General features: G+C 35.9%; 1 protein-coding gene across 1 annotated transcript in view; it reads left to right on the top strand.

Annotated features, from left to right (window-relative positions):
• Positions 1–15,608, top strand: part of LOC150107390 (uncharacterized) — a 339,311-nt gene that overhangs the window by 209,358 nt on the left and 114,345 nt on the right. The window contains exon 14 of the mRNA XM_090391829.1: positions 12,445–12,510. Within this exon, the coding sequence (XP_090247955.1) occupies positions 12,445–12,510 (66 nt within the window). The remainder of the gene's footprint in view (positions 1–12,444; positions 12,511–15,608) is intronic.

Here is a 15,608-nt window from a genome sequence, read left to right as displayed (position 1 = left end):
AGCACCATCAGTAGTAATAGACACAAGTTTAAAAAGCAGAAGTTTGTGTTGTTTCACAAATTCATCAAATGCCGAAAAAATGTCTTCTCCCCTAGTCCTTCCCAATAATGGTATAATTTTCAAAAGTTCTTCTTTACTTGAATAATCTTGAGATACCATGCGAATAAATACCATTAACTGAGCAATATTAGAAGTCGTTTGATTCATCAAATTGTAATGAAAACACAACACTGGTGAATGTCTGACATTAACCTGGCCTGGACACTTTTCTCCGGTAATTGGAATTCTTCCTTTCGGCAATTTGAAACCTTGTGTGTGGCCTAGAAGTAGTCTCTCTCAAGTGACGTCTCGAACCAAGAAGCTCCTTTATGGAAGTGGGAAACTCCTCTCTCAAGCAACATGGATCCTGGCAGTCTCTCTGACAGCGACTCTGGACTGGGCGCCCTCCTCTCTGACAGCAATTCTGGAACCGGGACCCCTTCTGTCTGCTTCAGTCCCTTTTTATTAGGCCTCCTCTGAGACCTCGCATGAAGTTTGCTAACCCCCAAAGAATCAGTATGAGGCTTTCATCTTAATTTTGTAAGTTGACGGCCATCGGAAAGTTGTTTGAACTCTTTCTGACTGACTTCGGAGATGTTTACACTTAGAGCCTGCAAGCCTTTCTCATATATATTATTGTTATTGAAAAAATACAGTTTCAATAACAATCTTTCCAATGCCGCCATGTACTGCTTCTGCGACAAAAACATTGCCTTTGTTTTTAACACTCTAACATATTCTTATTAAAGCAGTATATACAGTTAGCTTCAAAAGAGTTATTTACAAAACATCTAATGCAAACTATACCGAGACAAACAAAGTTTATTTTTTTACAACATTCACATGGGACTTAACCTAAGTAAAAAATCGATGTAATGTGCTTTGGAATATTTAATATTTAAGCTACAGTCGAGTTTTTACACTTTGCTTATAATCGTATTCACTCGGCTCGCTGTTTGACTTCCACTGATCCAAATTAATTCATTTACCTGGACTTACAAGAAAATTACTGATTTGAATTTTAACGAAAAATAAATAAACAATAGCAATACACTTAAAGCGAATTAAAAATAATACAAAACAATGATAAATAAAATATTATGTTATCAGTTTTAATTAAATTTGTAAGGAAGGCGGAATACATAAGAGATCGACCAAAAGCCACTCTGCGATCGACAGGTGGAACACCCATTCTCTAGGCAAACACGTCTCAGGCATTCTGTCTTGCACACCATGGATCATTGAATCTCCATACATCACATGTCTTACCATTCTGTTTCTTTTCATCCTTGCTCACCTCATCCCTCACTCTCTCCCTCCCCTAACACTTTCTTTCTTTGTTCCCCTACTTACCTGCACTCGCTCTCTCTCTCTCTCTCTCATTTTTCTCATTCCCTCTCTTTTACTGTCTCTCCTATTCTCTCCTCTTCTATCATTCCCATAACACTCTCTCACTCCTATCCTGATTGACTTTGATTTCATTTTTTTTCAGTCACCTAATCTCTTCTTTTATGCTTCTCAACTCATTTCTGAGACATTCCACTTTTTCTTTCAGCTCATCTATCTCTCTCTCTCCTCTCTCTGCAAGCTACCTACTCTTAGTCACCATTCACCCTCCCAGTTAACACCATCTTTGAAAATTTCATAATGTTTCAAGCTTACCCTACTTTTACTTTTTCATTCACATTCTGCTCATTATCCTCACCCTCATTGTGATCAAAAATAATTTTTTGATCACATTGAGACCAGGAATGGATCTAAGATTTAATTGACTTATCAGTTTTTACTGTCTGGGTGACAGAATACTTTTGAGAATGTCATGCACACATGCAAACATACAGATCATATTTCTGAAGTCTCTGAGTCCATATATATCTGTATATATCCTCATGTATACTTGCAAGAAAATACATAATTGTGATTAATAATTTTAGTATGCCAGTTGGAAATGCATAGAGCAGAAGTATATTATCGCATAACAAAACAGCATCAGGACATCCCTAAAAATGGTACAGACATTCCTGACTCAAGGCAAAACAGCTATTGATAAGAATTCATAACATTAGTTACCAAGTCCATCATATGGTAATTGATTAAAAAAAAGAAAAAAAAAAAGTAAGATGCTTTGTGTAAATAGCAAAATACATCCTAAATAAATATTCAGTAATTTACAGTTCAGTGTATGCATTTATGTCTTTATCTTGATTTGAGAACAAAATGAGAGAGAAAGAGAGAGAGAGAGATTTGTTGGAAAAAAAAATAAATAAATAATCAGAAATTTGTGTGTGTGTTAGCTTAAATGTGATTACAAAGTGAGGCAAATCCATTGAAATGTGTATTCACGTGATTGGTGTGCTCATGGCATGAATTATATATGTGCTGAGCATTTAGTGAGCAAATCAGCCTGTACAATTTGTTGTGCTTACAAGGATTTATTTCTTTTTTAGAATTTAGAATTTTGTTTTATTTTGGTTTTCAAAGAATGTTATTTTATTCATTAACATTTTCATGATCTGCATACACTTTTTGTAATAATATGTCTATTTATCAGTATAGAAAACTAGAATGTCTATTGCCAGCCTTGTTGGCTGAGTGGTTAGTGTATCCACTCTCCAACCAACAAGTTGTGGGTTAGATTCCTACTGGGAGTATGGATGTTTGTGATTGTCTTTAGGTGGTAGATGAATTTCATAAGCCAGTGTAAGACTGCCTTCCTTATTTGGATGGCTGAAGTGGCTCGGAACAAAGTTCCATGTTTGGTCTCTTAGAGCAGGATTTTTGGATTAAAAAAAATGAAATAAAAAATAAAATAAAGAAAATCTTTAGCCTATTCCACAGTGTTAATATATTATAGGTTTATAATATATATTATAAACTAATATATTATAACCTTTCATGGGTAGGAGCTTCATAAAAATATGTCTTTCTTTTTGTTAGACATATATCTGTAGTTTTGCAGAGACCAGAATGAAGTGGTGTATAGTGACTCTGATGCCACCCCCGAAGTACTGAACAAAAAAATAAAGTATCCAACTTAAAAAAAAAAAAAAAAAGCTACTTTTGCATTTGATCAGCCCTCTATCACAACTAGGCTAAAAGAGATCTAATTAAATGAGATTTATTTAGTTAAGGAAGAGATTATTAACCACCCAACCAGTCAGGACGTATATACACGTCCAAGTTACCATGGATGCAAAGTGCATATTAAAATTGTAATACCATTGATATTACATTGAAATATGTGATGGATATGAAGTGTAGAAGAGTGATGTATTTTATCCATATTGACAGCGACGTGGTTAATTTGATATACCTGTGTGCATTTTTTGAAGGTAAAGATGGCATATTACTTAGTACAGGAGTTAGCTGAGACTGTATGCAATTAGAAGTGTTGAACATAAAGGATTGATAACTAAGTGTAGAAATACCTATTGGATAACTGAAAAATACACACACAAAAAAAAAAAAGAAATTAAGCACACTATGAATTTAAAAGAACTGAAAAAGAATTAGAGCATCATACTTTGGTTTCATTTTCTTGAAATCGATAATGGTGACCTCATTTTCAGAGGTATGATTGGATTGTATGCATGTAAGGATATCTCATTGGTGGAATTGTCTGTTGTTGCTGGTGTGTTTTTTTCTTAGAGTGAGGAGTAAGTGACGTGGTATGGGAATGTTACAATCCTGATACTGTTCTATTAAGCAGGACAAATGGTGGATCCAATGTAACAGATATTGCATTCTGACTAGCAGTTATGCTTATAAACAGTATAATGGCATAGTGACCTGGAATGTAAGAAAAAGAAATGGGGAAGGATAAAGTGATACTGCATGAGGGTGGATGCTGGAAGCAGTGGTGAATGTGTATGTGGGTAGACCAAAGGAAAAGAATGGCCTGGGATACAAGGGGCATTGATAGAGGGGGAATGGTAAAGAACATAAGTAGAGGAGACATGTCTAAGAAGTAGTGTCTTATAGCATGGCTCTTACTGACCCAGAAATGAACTACTTATTTATCTACCTGTTTATTTACAAATGCCAGCATCTCAGAAATAAGGGGAATGAAAATGTTGCATTGATTTTCACCTAAAATTATTGGAATAAGTGAGAGGTGGTTGGATAAGGGTGGCATTCCAACAGTGTTTTTTGTGAAAGTAAGAAAGAGTGGGGAAAGGGGGGGAGGGGAATGTTGTTGATAATAACAGTTGGGTTACGCTCACGAGGTAGAGATGCAAGAAAGAAATATTGGCAATGGTTTTGAGTATTTGGTGTGAGGTAGAAATAGACAGGATGAAATATTTATTGGATGTTGCTATAGACCTGACAAATTGGAGATCAGAGACAAGAAAATGTGTAGGCAGATTTGCTAATCAAATAAAAAAAGGGCAGTCATTATGAGGTACTTTAATTATAGTAATAGAGTATATGGAATAAAGAGAGAGAGTATATCATGGTGCAAAGAATGAATTTCTAGTTTTTGAGGGAGAGCTACTTTAGACAGTACATAAGAGGGTATGCAAGAATCGAGGGTCTGGGGTGTTGAATCTCTTTCCAGTTGGTAGGAGTGACCTCACAGTCACTTCCACCAGCTGGAAAGTGGAGGACCCTACTTTCCAATAGAGCGGAGGCCTGTTGTGTCGGAAAAAGTGCCGATTCACTTTTGATGAGTCATCCTTTTTCCGATCCAACATAAGGTAACCTCAGAAGGGATGGATAAGGACATGCTTATACCTCCGGATAGAAAATCTGCCTAGTAATGACCTAAGAACATGTATATGTGCAGTTTTGTAAAATTTAAGTAATGTTAAAGAAGCCCATAAACTGAATAGGGAATGTTTGTAAATTAATTTAAGATAGAAAATCATATATAATTGCTAAAAAGATGTGTATAAGCTAATACAAGTTTTAGGCCATGTCAAAGACAGTTTGTGGCCGTGGTATCCAATCTGCTGCCGCTGTACGCATGATGACACCACCGAGTGAGGGCGCTGTTTTGTAGTATATAGGTTTCGGCGGGGATTTGAATCGCTCTCTTCTCTTCTCGTTTTCTTCGGTTCCTGGTTTCCTGAGCGGAAAGCTGAGTAGCTGTGGAAAGCTTGCCGCCATGCAAGCTATTCACATTCGCTATTCTCTATTGGTCAGTGTATAAGTCAATGTAAGAGCTTCTTTTCGAGTAGAACAAAAGAATAGCGAAACTGCCATTAAAGAAAATATAGTGAGAAGATCCGAATATCCAGATGAGAAGGTCCTAAATCCACCAGATAAAGCAAGAACGGTAAGCAGAAACCTTTTGTATTAAGTTAGAGTAACCATGGAGGAAGGAGAAACTGAACTTTGAGAAAACAGCCAAATTCCGTGCAGTGTCTAAAGAACTGTCTTTAGACACTGCATTTGGACATTTTATCTACTTCTAAGGAATAAAAGGCATCTTAGGCTTGAGCCGAATAGGAAACCTAGGCTTCGGACTGTTTGTGTCGAGAGAAGGAAATAAATGTCATTATGTTAAAGTTTAATTTGAATGCTAACTAAAATTTTTTTGGGGGGGGGGATAAAGTCTGAATATAAGAAGGAATGCTATCTCATGAAATCTATGCAAGAATTGCAGAATTGGCTTGTATATATATGTAATTTATGTGTGTGATAGTAATAGGTAATTTAGTATTAGTTAACAGAGTCTGAGAATAGATATATATAGAAGTGTAAGATTTTGTCAGTATAAGAAATTATAGTGTAGAACTTTTTTTGGATGTGTTAATTTAAGAAAAGGGAGGGAACTCAGACTCTTTTAGAATTGAAGGTTTAACTAAAATGTATTTCTATGCTTGTGTCAAAATAAATGTATTTTCTTATGTATAAACCAACTGAGTTTGTCATGTTTCTGTGGATTGAATTACCGCTTGGAAAATCACGAACCATGTATTAGAGGGAAATCCATTAGTAACATAAGAAACGGGACCACGACTGCAAACTTCTTGATCCCTACATTCTTTATCTTAGTATCCTAGAATAGTATATCAGAATTCAGTTGCCGGATGTTGCAGTCATAAAATAATATAAATTTGTCGGCTAATGAAATAACTGATAATTAGTAACTTAAGATACTAAAGATAAAGATAATATAAAATTGAGAGAAAGCACAGATATAACAAGGCTCTTGTTATTAGCCAAATAGCTGAGAAGAGACCTCCCGATCACTTTTAAAGAATGTGGAGAACTGACTGAGGCTTCTGACCTAATGTCCAATCCTCACTTTCATATGATGCACCTGCACCCAATAAATAGGTATCCACTGGGTGCTGAACAAATGAGGATGGGCTGACAATTTGCACCTTAGCTGACCTACTTATTGTACTCTCTATTGGCTTAAACCATAAATGCATGCATATGATGGTGTAACACACGATGAGATTTCATGCCAGCTAGGGTGTCCCCCAGTTAAACAAGGTCCCTGCTGTTTTCATCAGGGAACCAGGAACCAGGGAACAATGAAAAAGAACTGAAGATAGGAACCATCAGTATGAGGAGTATTAATGGAAAGGAAATTGAACTTGAAGAACCGGAAAAGTACCACATTCATATAATTGGCATTACTGAGACAAAGATAACAAAATCAAGTGAGATCTTACTTAAATAATAGGTATAGGATGTTATATATTCAAACATCTTTATCGGTGAAAGGAAGGAGTTGTGTCCGTGATCCCACAGAAGGTTCTCTTAAGGAAGAAGTGGAGGTATTTTGCAAGTCATTTGAGCAGGCAGCTGACATTAAAAAAAAAAAAAAAAAAATGGAAAAAGTGGTCCTTGTTGGAGATCTGAATAGCAGAGTAGGAAATGAATTCTAACAAGCATACAGGAATGTTTGGGGGAAATTTTGGAAAGGTCAGTGCTAATAATAATGGTAATTATCAGCTGGATTTCTGCTCAGGATATGGACAAGTCATTACTAACACCATGTTAGTAATGACTTGTTCCAACATAAAGATGTGCACAAGTTTATGTGACAAGAATGAGAAAAGCCTCATTGACTATATCATTGTTGATAGTGATATCTTCATGCTAGTTCTGGATATAAGAGTATACAGAGGATTTGAAATTGTAACAGTCACTTAGTTCTAAAGTAGGGAAAAAATGAATACCATATTGAAAAGAAGAGCATATAAAAAAGATTTAAAAAGAATTAAAGTTCAGTAGCTTTTACAGGTAAACTATAGACTCAACTATACCAACATAATTAAAGAAAAACTGAAACAGTTTAAAAACAAGAACCACACCTTAGTCTCAGTCTTGGTAAACTCTTAAGAAGACATCGATTGATTTAGCTAAGGAAGTATGTTGTGAAGTTGTCTGTACAGATAGAAAAATAAGAACACAATGGTGGACACAAGATGTTAAAGAATAAATCCTACACAAGAAGAAAGTATACTAAAAGTTCCTAGCAAATAAGTTAATAGATGCCCTAAAAGAATATAGAGAAAAATGTAAAATAGCTAAGATATGCATAAAAGTAGTCAAACAAAAGCTGTGAGAAGATTTTGGTAAGAATATAGAAAATAAATATCAGGAAAGTGGCAAAATATTCTTGAGACTATTGAAACAAAAATGGAGGAAAGAATAAATACAGCAAAAGGAATTAAAGATAATAAAGGTGATATGAAAACTGAAGATAACAATATCCTAGATGTATGGAGTAATTACTTTGAAAATCTGTTAAACAAAACAAGCAGTTACATAACAGTAGAAGAAAATTTTCAAGAGGAATACAAACAGAAGTACATATCAATGCTTGGGGTAGAAAAACACCTTCAAAAACTTGAAACAAGGAAAGGCAGTTGGAGTAGATGATATACAACCAGAAATGCTTAAATATGGGGATATTAAACTTTTGCAGTGGTCACACTGTGTAATTCAGAGGGTCAAATTCCACGATTGGAGTAGAGCTATCATAGTTCCTATCTAAAAGGGAATAAAGCTGAACGTGAGAATTATAGAGGAAATTCTCTGCTAAGTATTCCAGGTAAGATTTATGCAAGTATACTTGAAAAGAAGAGAAAAATTGTGGAAGAAAAATTTGAAGAAGAACAAGCTGAGTTCAGACCAAATAAATTGTCAAGATCAGATTTTCTCTCTACGAGAAATGGTTGAGAAACCATGGGAATATAATCGGGATCTGTACTTAAGTTTTGTAGATTAGATTTGGAAAAGGTACAGCAAATTACCCAGAGAAAAGCTTTTCAGAACACTACCATTATATGAAGCAAATGGAACTATAAAGACCAATACGTAGTCTGTATTTAAGTTGTAAGTAAGCACAGCAAATACAGAAAAATGGTTTGATAATAAATCAGGAGAAAGACAAGGAAGTACATTATTTCCACTCTTACTCATCATCTGTATGCATTTTGAAAGAAAGTAATGACATTAGAATTGGAGATATCAAACTTAGCTCTTTGCTTTATGCAGATGTTATATCTTCATTTTGGTTCTGGATTTATGTAAGAGTATATAGAGGATTTGAAATTGTAACAGTCACTTAGTTCTAAAGTAGGAAAACAATGAATGCCATATTGAAAAGATGTATGTTGTATTCCTTAACACATCAAGTGCAACAGGATTCTCTAACTAAATTGAATAACAAATTTGCCATGAAAATCAGCAATAAAAAAAAAAGTCCAAAATTATGAAATAGGGCAGGAATATAGAATTTCAGCTGCATTCTCAATGGCATTGGAGAACCTATAGAAAAGTAAAATATTTCTGCTATTTAGGTGCAGATTTTAGTGAAGGTAGCAAATTAAATTTGAAAATATAAAACAACAGTATAAGCAAATCTGGTATGGTAGAGAGACAGTTGAATTAAATTTATATGGAATAAGAGAAAGATTAGCCAAAACAGCAAATTATTATTATTATTGTATGAACACCTGTATGGAATTCGAAGTCTCATTGCAGAAGACCCAAACTACCACACAATCTATCATACCTCTCTCTTTGAACACATTAACAGACAAAGTACTCACAACTGACTCTGGCAACCCATTCACAGCTCTCTAATGCAAAAAATCTAATCCTCACACTCCTACTAACCACACTTTTATTCAACTTCCAGGGATGACCTCTTGTTCTGGTCTCTCTAGCCAAGTGCTGAAACATTTTCTCTGTATCATTCTTATAAACCCTTTAAGCAACTTAAATGTTTCTGTCATATCCCCCCCCTCTTTTCTTCCTATCAATCAACTTCTGCAATCTGCACATCCTCATAGGGAACATTACTCAGACCACGCACCATCTTAGTCACTTCCCTCTGAATCGTCTCCACTGCTTCCTCATCCCCAAGAAACCCAGCGGACAAGACCTGAAGTAATCCAGATGTGGATGTATCAAGGCCTTATAAAGAGGAATAACAACCTCCTTATCTCTACTTGTTAGTGTATACTTCAATAGCTAAGTAATCTTATGAGCTAGTTTAGCAACCTTAGCAATATGTCCTCTAAACTTTAACTCTCTATCTACTACCACCCCTAAATCTCTATCTTCATCTCTTTCCTGGAGTACAGTTCCATCAGTGTGGTACACAGCTTGTAATTTGTTTATCCCAAAATGTGTAACTTCACATTTCTCCACATTAAACTGATAGCCATTATCTTTTGCCCATACTGACAGCATATCTAAATTGTCCTGCAAGCTCCCCACATTGCCTTGGTTAATTATTACTCTACCTAATTTTGCATCATCAGCAAACAACTGAATATTTTCTTTCAGGTTATTTCCTATATAATTTATCTACAAATTAAACAGTAGTGGTCCCAGCACTGAACTTTGTAGTACACAAGTAGTCACCTTTTTTTGCCTTGATTCTGCCTCTCTATATATACCACTTTTTATGTCTGTCTAGCAGCAACCCTCTTACCACATAATCAGTGTCATGTCCATCCCCATTTGCTGCAGCTTACATAATAAAGTTCCATGCAGTATTCTGTCAAATGCCTTTTCAAAATCTATCAGAATCATCATATAGCCATTTCCTTTATCCAACTCAGCTGTTATGCTATGATAAAAAAAAAAAGTTACTAAATTACTAAGACATGACCGACCCTTCAAAAAGCTATGTTGTCCCTCATACAGTATCATATTCTTATCCACCCATTCTTGGATTCTCTTTTTGACCAATTTTTCCAGTACTTTTACCACCATACTGATTGGTCTACTAGCAATATACAAGACAGTGTTCAAACCAGTTTTAAGTTATGAATCTGAGAGTTGGGTTAGAAATAAAGCACTCGAACAAAGACTAATGATCACATATATGAGAGTTTTGAGAATAATTAGAGAAGTGTACAGATGGCATCCGTGGCAGATTCATATTAAAAATGAAGATATTAGAAAGGAACTTGACATCGTTAGTATTCAGGAATGTGGGAGTAGAGCTAATCTAAGATGGTATGGTTACATAAATAGAATGGGTGAAGAAAGGGTTAGCAAAGCAGGTGTTTGATACCAAGATAGCAGGAAAGAGACCTAAAGTAAGACCCAGGTTTAGTTAGATTGATTCAGTCAGAAGTATACATTAAAAGCACAAGATGTTAGATATGATCGTATCAGAGTGCTAACAAACTAATTTGGAGTAAAATTGTTGATAGGAGATTAATAATAATGTAAACTTAATCATATAGTGCTGTCATAATAGCCTGAATGCTCCTTTAGGATATATACCAGGATATTGATGATGATGATATATGCCTCAGAGCTTTAGTTGTATTGGCCATAATTTCAGCTAATGCTAGGGGAAAATAAATTAGTTGTGAAAAGTTGAAAAACTTTGACTGTATCTGATCCAGAGTATTTTATTAAGGTGATTTTCATTACTTGTATATGGGGAAATATATGACTTCTGCATATATTCAACCTTGGTATCACCTCTGAGTCTGCCGCCCACTGATGAGACCTTAATGAAGATCGAAACTGTTCTGGGGAGTGGTGGTCTTTCCCATAATGCATAGCATTATACACATCCAAAAGGTGTACTTTGCATTATGGGATGTTAAGGCAATTACAGCGGTATCTCGATTAGTGGGTTCTTTAAAACAGGCATTAATCGAAAACACACTAATCAAATATAATAACCTATGGGAAAAAGTATAATTCGTTCCTCGAATTTCTTTTTTGAACCTCAATTTTTTTATAAAAGAATTAAGGTATGTCTCAGAGCCTAGTTAAAGGAAAACCATGAAGCTGAATGACAATAAAACACATTCAGAATATAAATTTTATTATTCTACTTCTTAACAAAGAATTGAGCTAACGTAGTTTGGCAGGCATTTTGTTTCTTTTTTTACATACAACGGACAGTATGGCCCTATTTCCTCTTCTACTCTTCTGCAAATTTTACTGCTTTTCTCTTCATCAAGGTCAGCCTTTAAGCATTGCTGCTTGAAAACTTCGATTGTACGAAAAATATTTTCAAATTGTTTCTGTGAAATCTCTTTTGGCTGACTGGTTAAATTTTCTTCATATTCTTCGGGATCTTCCTGCTGTGCATCTAAATTTCACAGGTCTGAATCACTCAATTCTCCAGAATGAGATTTAGTTAACTCTTGGATGTTATCATTGAAGGGGAGAAAGAAGGACGTATGAATTGGTCACCAACATGCGAAATCACGTGCTTTGTAGATAAAATTTACCAACTGTTATACAAGCAAAATAGTTACCACTTGAAAAACTACAATGATCATAAAAGAGAAGTTAATTTTCCGAGGTGTAATAATAAATAACTCATCCCAGTAGACGGATTGATTACCCTATTATCGGAATGGATTCTCCAGAAGTCGAAGGGTTTCGAATCTGTGGGCATACCATAGCAGACGACATAAATTTTGGCAATAAAAATTTGGAACATAGTGTACATGGAAGTAGTGTAATATGCCATTAAAAATAACTTTGTAAAATGTTTTAAATCGGTAACTAAATTATTTCATTCTGGTGAGTGATTTTTTAAAATCTATAACATTTATTTTTAAGATGTATATAGACGCAATAATCGATTTTGGGTATCAAAAAGAAATGACACACTAATTGGGAGTGCATTAATCGAGGGATTACTGTAATTTGAAGTCATTAGCTTCTATATACAACTAGCCTGTATATAGTTAGTGCATGAAGATACTTCATACACAAACTTTGCTTTCACTTGTATAAAGGATTAAAAAATAATATAATTTCTTAGCAAGTTTAATTTAAAAGTTAAGTGTCTGGTTCCTTGTCATAGTTTGGTGCTGTGTAAAGTTGACTAGGCTGTTTTTTCTTGTTTCAAAACTGAATATAGGAAGAAATGAACATTATTAATAATATTAATTGTTCTAAGCTTATTGGTTAAAATACTAAATTAATTCAGTTATACTTTGTTAGATAAAAGAGGTTGCTCCTCACACAAGTGCACCTAAAACTAGAAGGTTTTGGAATCAAGATATGAAGGTAAGTTAATGTTTTATGAAACTATGAATAAAGCAACTTGTAAAACAAAGGTCATGCTGTGTCATGTAGTAGCATGAGGTAAATGATACTCAAAATTTTGCATTATTCAGCATATAAGAATGAACTAAATTAAAAACTATTCAGTAGTTATGCCAATTTAAAAGAATGAAAAGATATAATTTATTGATTTTTTCCTGTGGTATGCAAATAGATACTGATTAATGTCCACCACTTTTCTAGTATTACATTTGCTGTAAAACTGCTGAAGAATCTGATGCCATGGTCCATGCATCTGATAGACAAGATGTGACAGTCTTAATTGCTTCACTATAACGAATGCTTCATGAACGCTCTACCACTTCCATGGTAGAGCATTCGCTTTGCGTGTGAAAGGCCCAGGATCAAATCCAGAGCCTTTTACACGAAATGATAGAAAGTTGCCTATGGCAATTAAGCAGGGTGAAAGCGTGGATGAGATGATTGTGATGGTGAGCACCAATGACTTGAGACGCAGTGTAAATCAGGTGGCGAGAGATCTGAGATTCATGCCTGAGGTTGTACAAAAGAAAATTCAGAGAGGAAAGATAATGTGTGTGTTACCCAGGTATGATTAATGATGTGCTGAGCAGCAATAATGAATAACATAATAGCCAGAATGTGTCAGAAGAGAGGATTGGAATATGTGGATGCTTGGAGGGCATTTGAGGACAGAAAGGAGCTGAATGTGAGAGACCACTTGCATTTGAATGAGGAAGGACGTAGGCATTTGGAGAGATTGCTGTTTTCTGATCGAGTCGGTGCGTCAATGCAGGTGAAACTAGAATTCCCAGGGTGGATGGCAGCAGGGATGGCTTCTTGTGGGAATGTGCTTGAGGGTAAGGGGATGACATCAAGCAACACTGAGTACAGTGGAATCTGGAGGGGATAATGATAGGTATAGAAGCAGTGACATTTTTATGCTTTATACTAATGCCAGGTGGATCTGGAATAAAGGAGATAAATTGGTGGCATCGATAGCATCAGCCTGGTCAAAGATTATTGGGATATCTGAGACGTGGTTGACGGAAGATGATATAATAACAGGAATAGAAGTAGCAGGGAACAGCATTTTTCGGCAGGATAGGAAGGGAAAATGCAATGGTGGAGTACTGCTTATGTCCTCTAAGAGTGGAAGCTTTTGGGAGGCTGTGACACTAATGGTTTTGAAAGCATATGGTGTGAGGTAGAGGTAGGCAAGACAGGATGTTTAGTGGGATGTTGCTACAAGCCAAAGAGCACAGAGGGTGGGGAGCAGGAGATGTTTAGTTAGGCAGTTGAGCTTGACAAGTGCAAGAAGAATGATTGTTATGGGAGATTTTAACTATAAGTTTGGAAGATGAAAATGCATGTAGTAATAAGGGAATGGAATTTCTGGAATTCTTGAGGGTCAGATGTCTTAGGCGACATGTAATAGAGGGAACAAGAGGTTCAAGAGTTTTGGATTTGGTCATAGCATCAGAAGAGCTGATAATAACTGAGATGGCATCTCTAAACCCCCCTCCCCATCGGAGAGAGAGTGACCATGTGGTTTTGACTTGGAAGATGAATAGACATGCAGGAGTATCAAAGAAATGGGAACGTATGTGGAATTATAATAATCATAGATATCAACACTTATTGCATGGGAAATTGTTAAAGAATATTTGTTGGCAGCAATAGTAAGCTGTCTTCCTTGAGTGAAGAAGAGGACACAATTTGGCATAAAGTGGATGACAAACAATATCAGACAGGAACTGCAGGTGAAAAAGAGGTTATAGGAAGAGATATAAGGAGAGGGGGAATGGAGGAGGGCAGATGCATGAAGAATATGCGACTCAGGCCAAGAGAGTGACTAATATGGTAAGGAAGGCGAAACTGGAATATGAAAAGAGACTGGCACTAAGATCCAAAGATAATCTTAGGGAATTTTTTAACTATGTGACCAATAGGAGGAGAAATGATTGTGGAAGAATGACATTGCTGGATAAAATTGGGAATAGAGTGACTGATGGAGAGGATATAGTGGAGTTGTTTAATAAACACTTTATTGATGTATTTCATCCTGGAGAAGTAAGTTTTAATACTAGAGGGATAGGGCAGGTTCGAGGGGTTAGAGGTGCAAGAGGAGAGTGTGTTCCAAATAATGAGTACCCTGGATGTCAGTAAAGCTGTGGGACTGGATGGTATTTCACCATGGGTTTTCAAAGAATGTGCTAAAGAGCTGACAGCTCCGTTGACCTAGATTTTCAATGAAAGTCTGGCTACTAGAAAGGTACCCATGGAAGGAAGGTAAGATAGTGTCATTGCATAAGGGTGGTAGCAGACTGGATGTGTCCAAGTATATGCCAGTTTGTGTTTCATCAGTAGTTGTTAAGATTTTGGAGAAATTAGTGAGGGACCATATACAGCGTTGGGCAGATGAAGGTTATGTTATCTCTGAGAGTCAACATGGATTTGTTAAGCGGTGCTCATGCTTTAGTAATATGATTGCCTTTTATAATAAAGTGACAAGAGCAGTTGATGAGAGAAAGGCATATATTGCCATTTTTTTGCATTTTGCAAAATCATTTGACAGGGTACTGCATGATAAGCTGATATTTAAGTTGCAGCACGTGGGTTTAGATGTCGGGTTAGTCAACTGGATTCAGGATTGGCTGTCTGATAGGTATTAGAGAGTTTTATTTGGTGGGGCAGTATTAAGGAGGCAGAAGGTTACAAGTGGGGTCCCATATAGCTCAGTACTGGGACCTGTATTGTTTAACATTGTCAGTGGATTGCAGAAAGATATTCAGTTGTTTACAGATGATGTGAAGCTGGGAAGGGTTATTAGTAATAGTGCAGATGCAGAAGCCCTGCAAGAGGATTTGAATAAACTAGACACATGGGCATAGAGAAAGATGTTGGAAGTTTATTTTGCGCTTGGTTAGACTATAATAAATTTAGTTTAATCCTTTATCCAAGTGTAAGCAAAACAAAGTTTGTGCCTGAAAATATCTTCAGGACTGGGGCAAGGTGGTACATCCATAGGCAACTCATAGCAAGGGTGGACCAAGCTCTCCTCACTCCTTGTCTTAGTATCT

This window comes from Typopeltis vanoorti, chromosome 4 (genome assembly GCF_054136105.1).
Source record: "Typopeltis vanoorti isolate ZY-2024b chromosome 4, IOZ_Tvanoo_1.0, whole genome shotgun sequence".
Lineage (NCBI taxonomy): Eukaryota > Metazoa > Arthropoda > Arachnida > Uropygi > Thelyphonidae > Typopeltis > Typopeltis vanoorti.
Note: the sequence above shows the minus strand (reverse complement) of the source record. Positions and strands in the feature narration are given on the sequence as shown.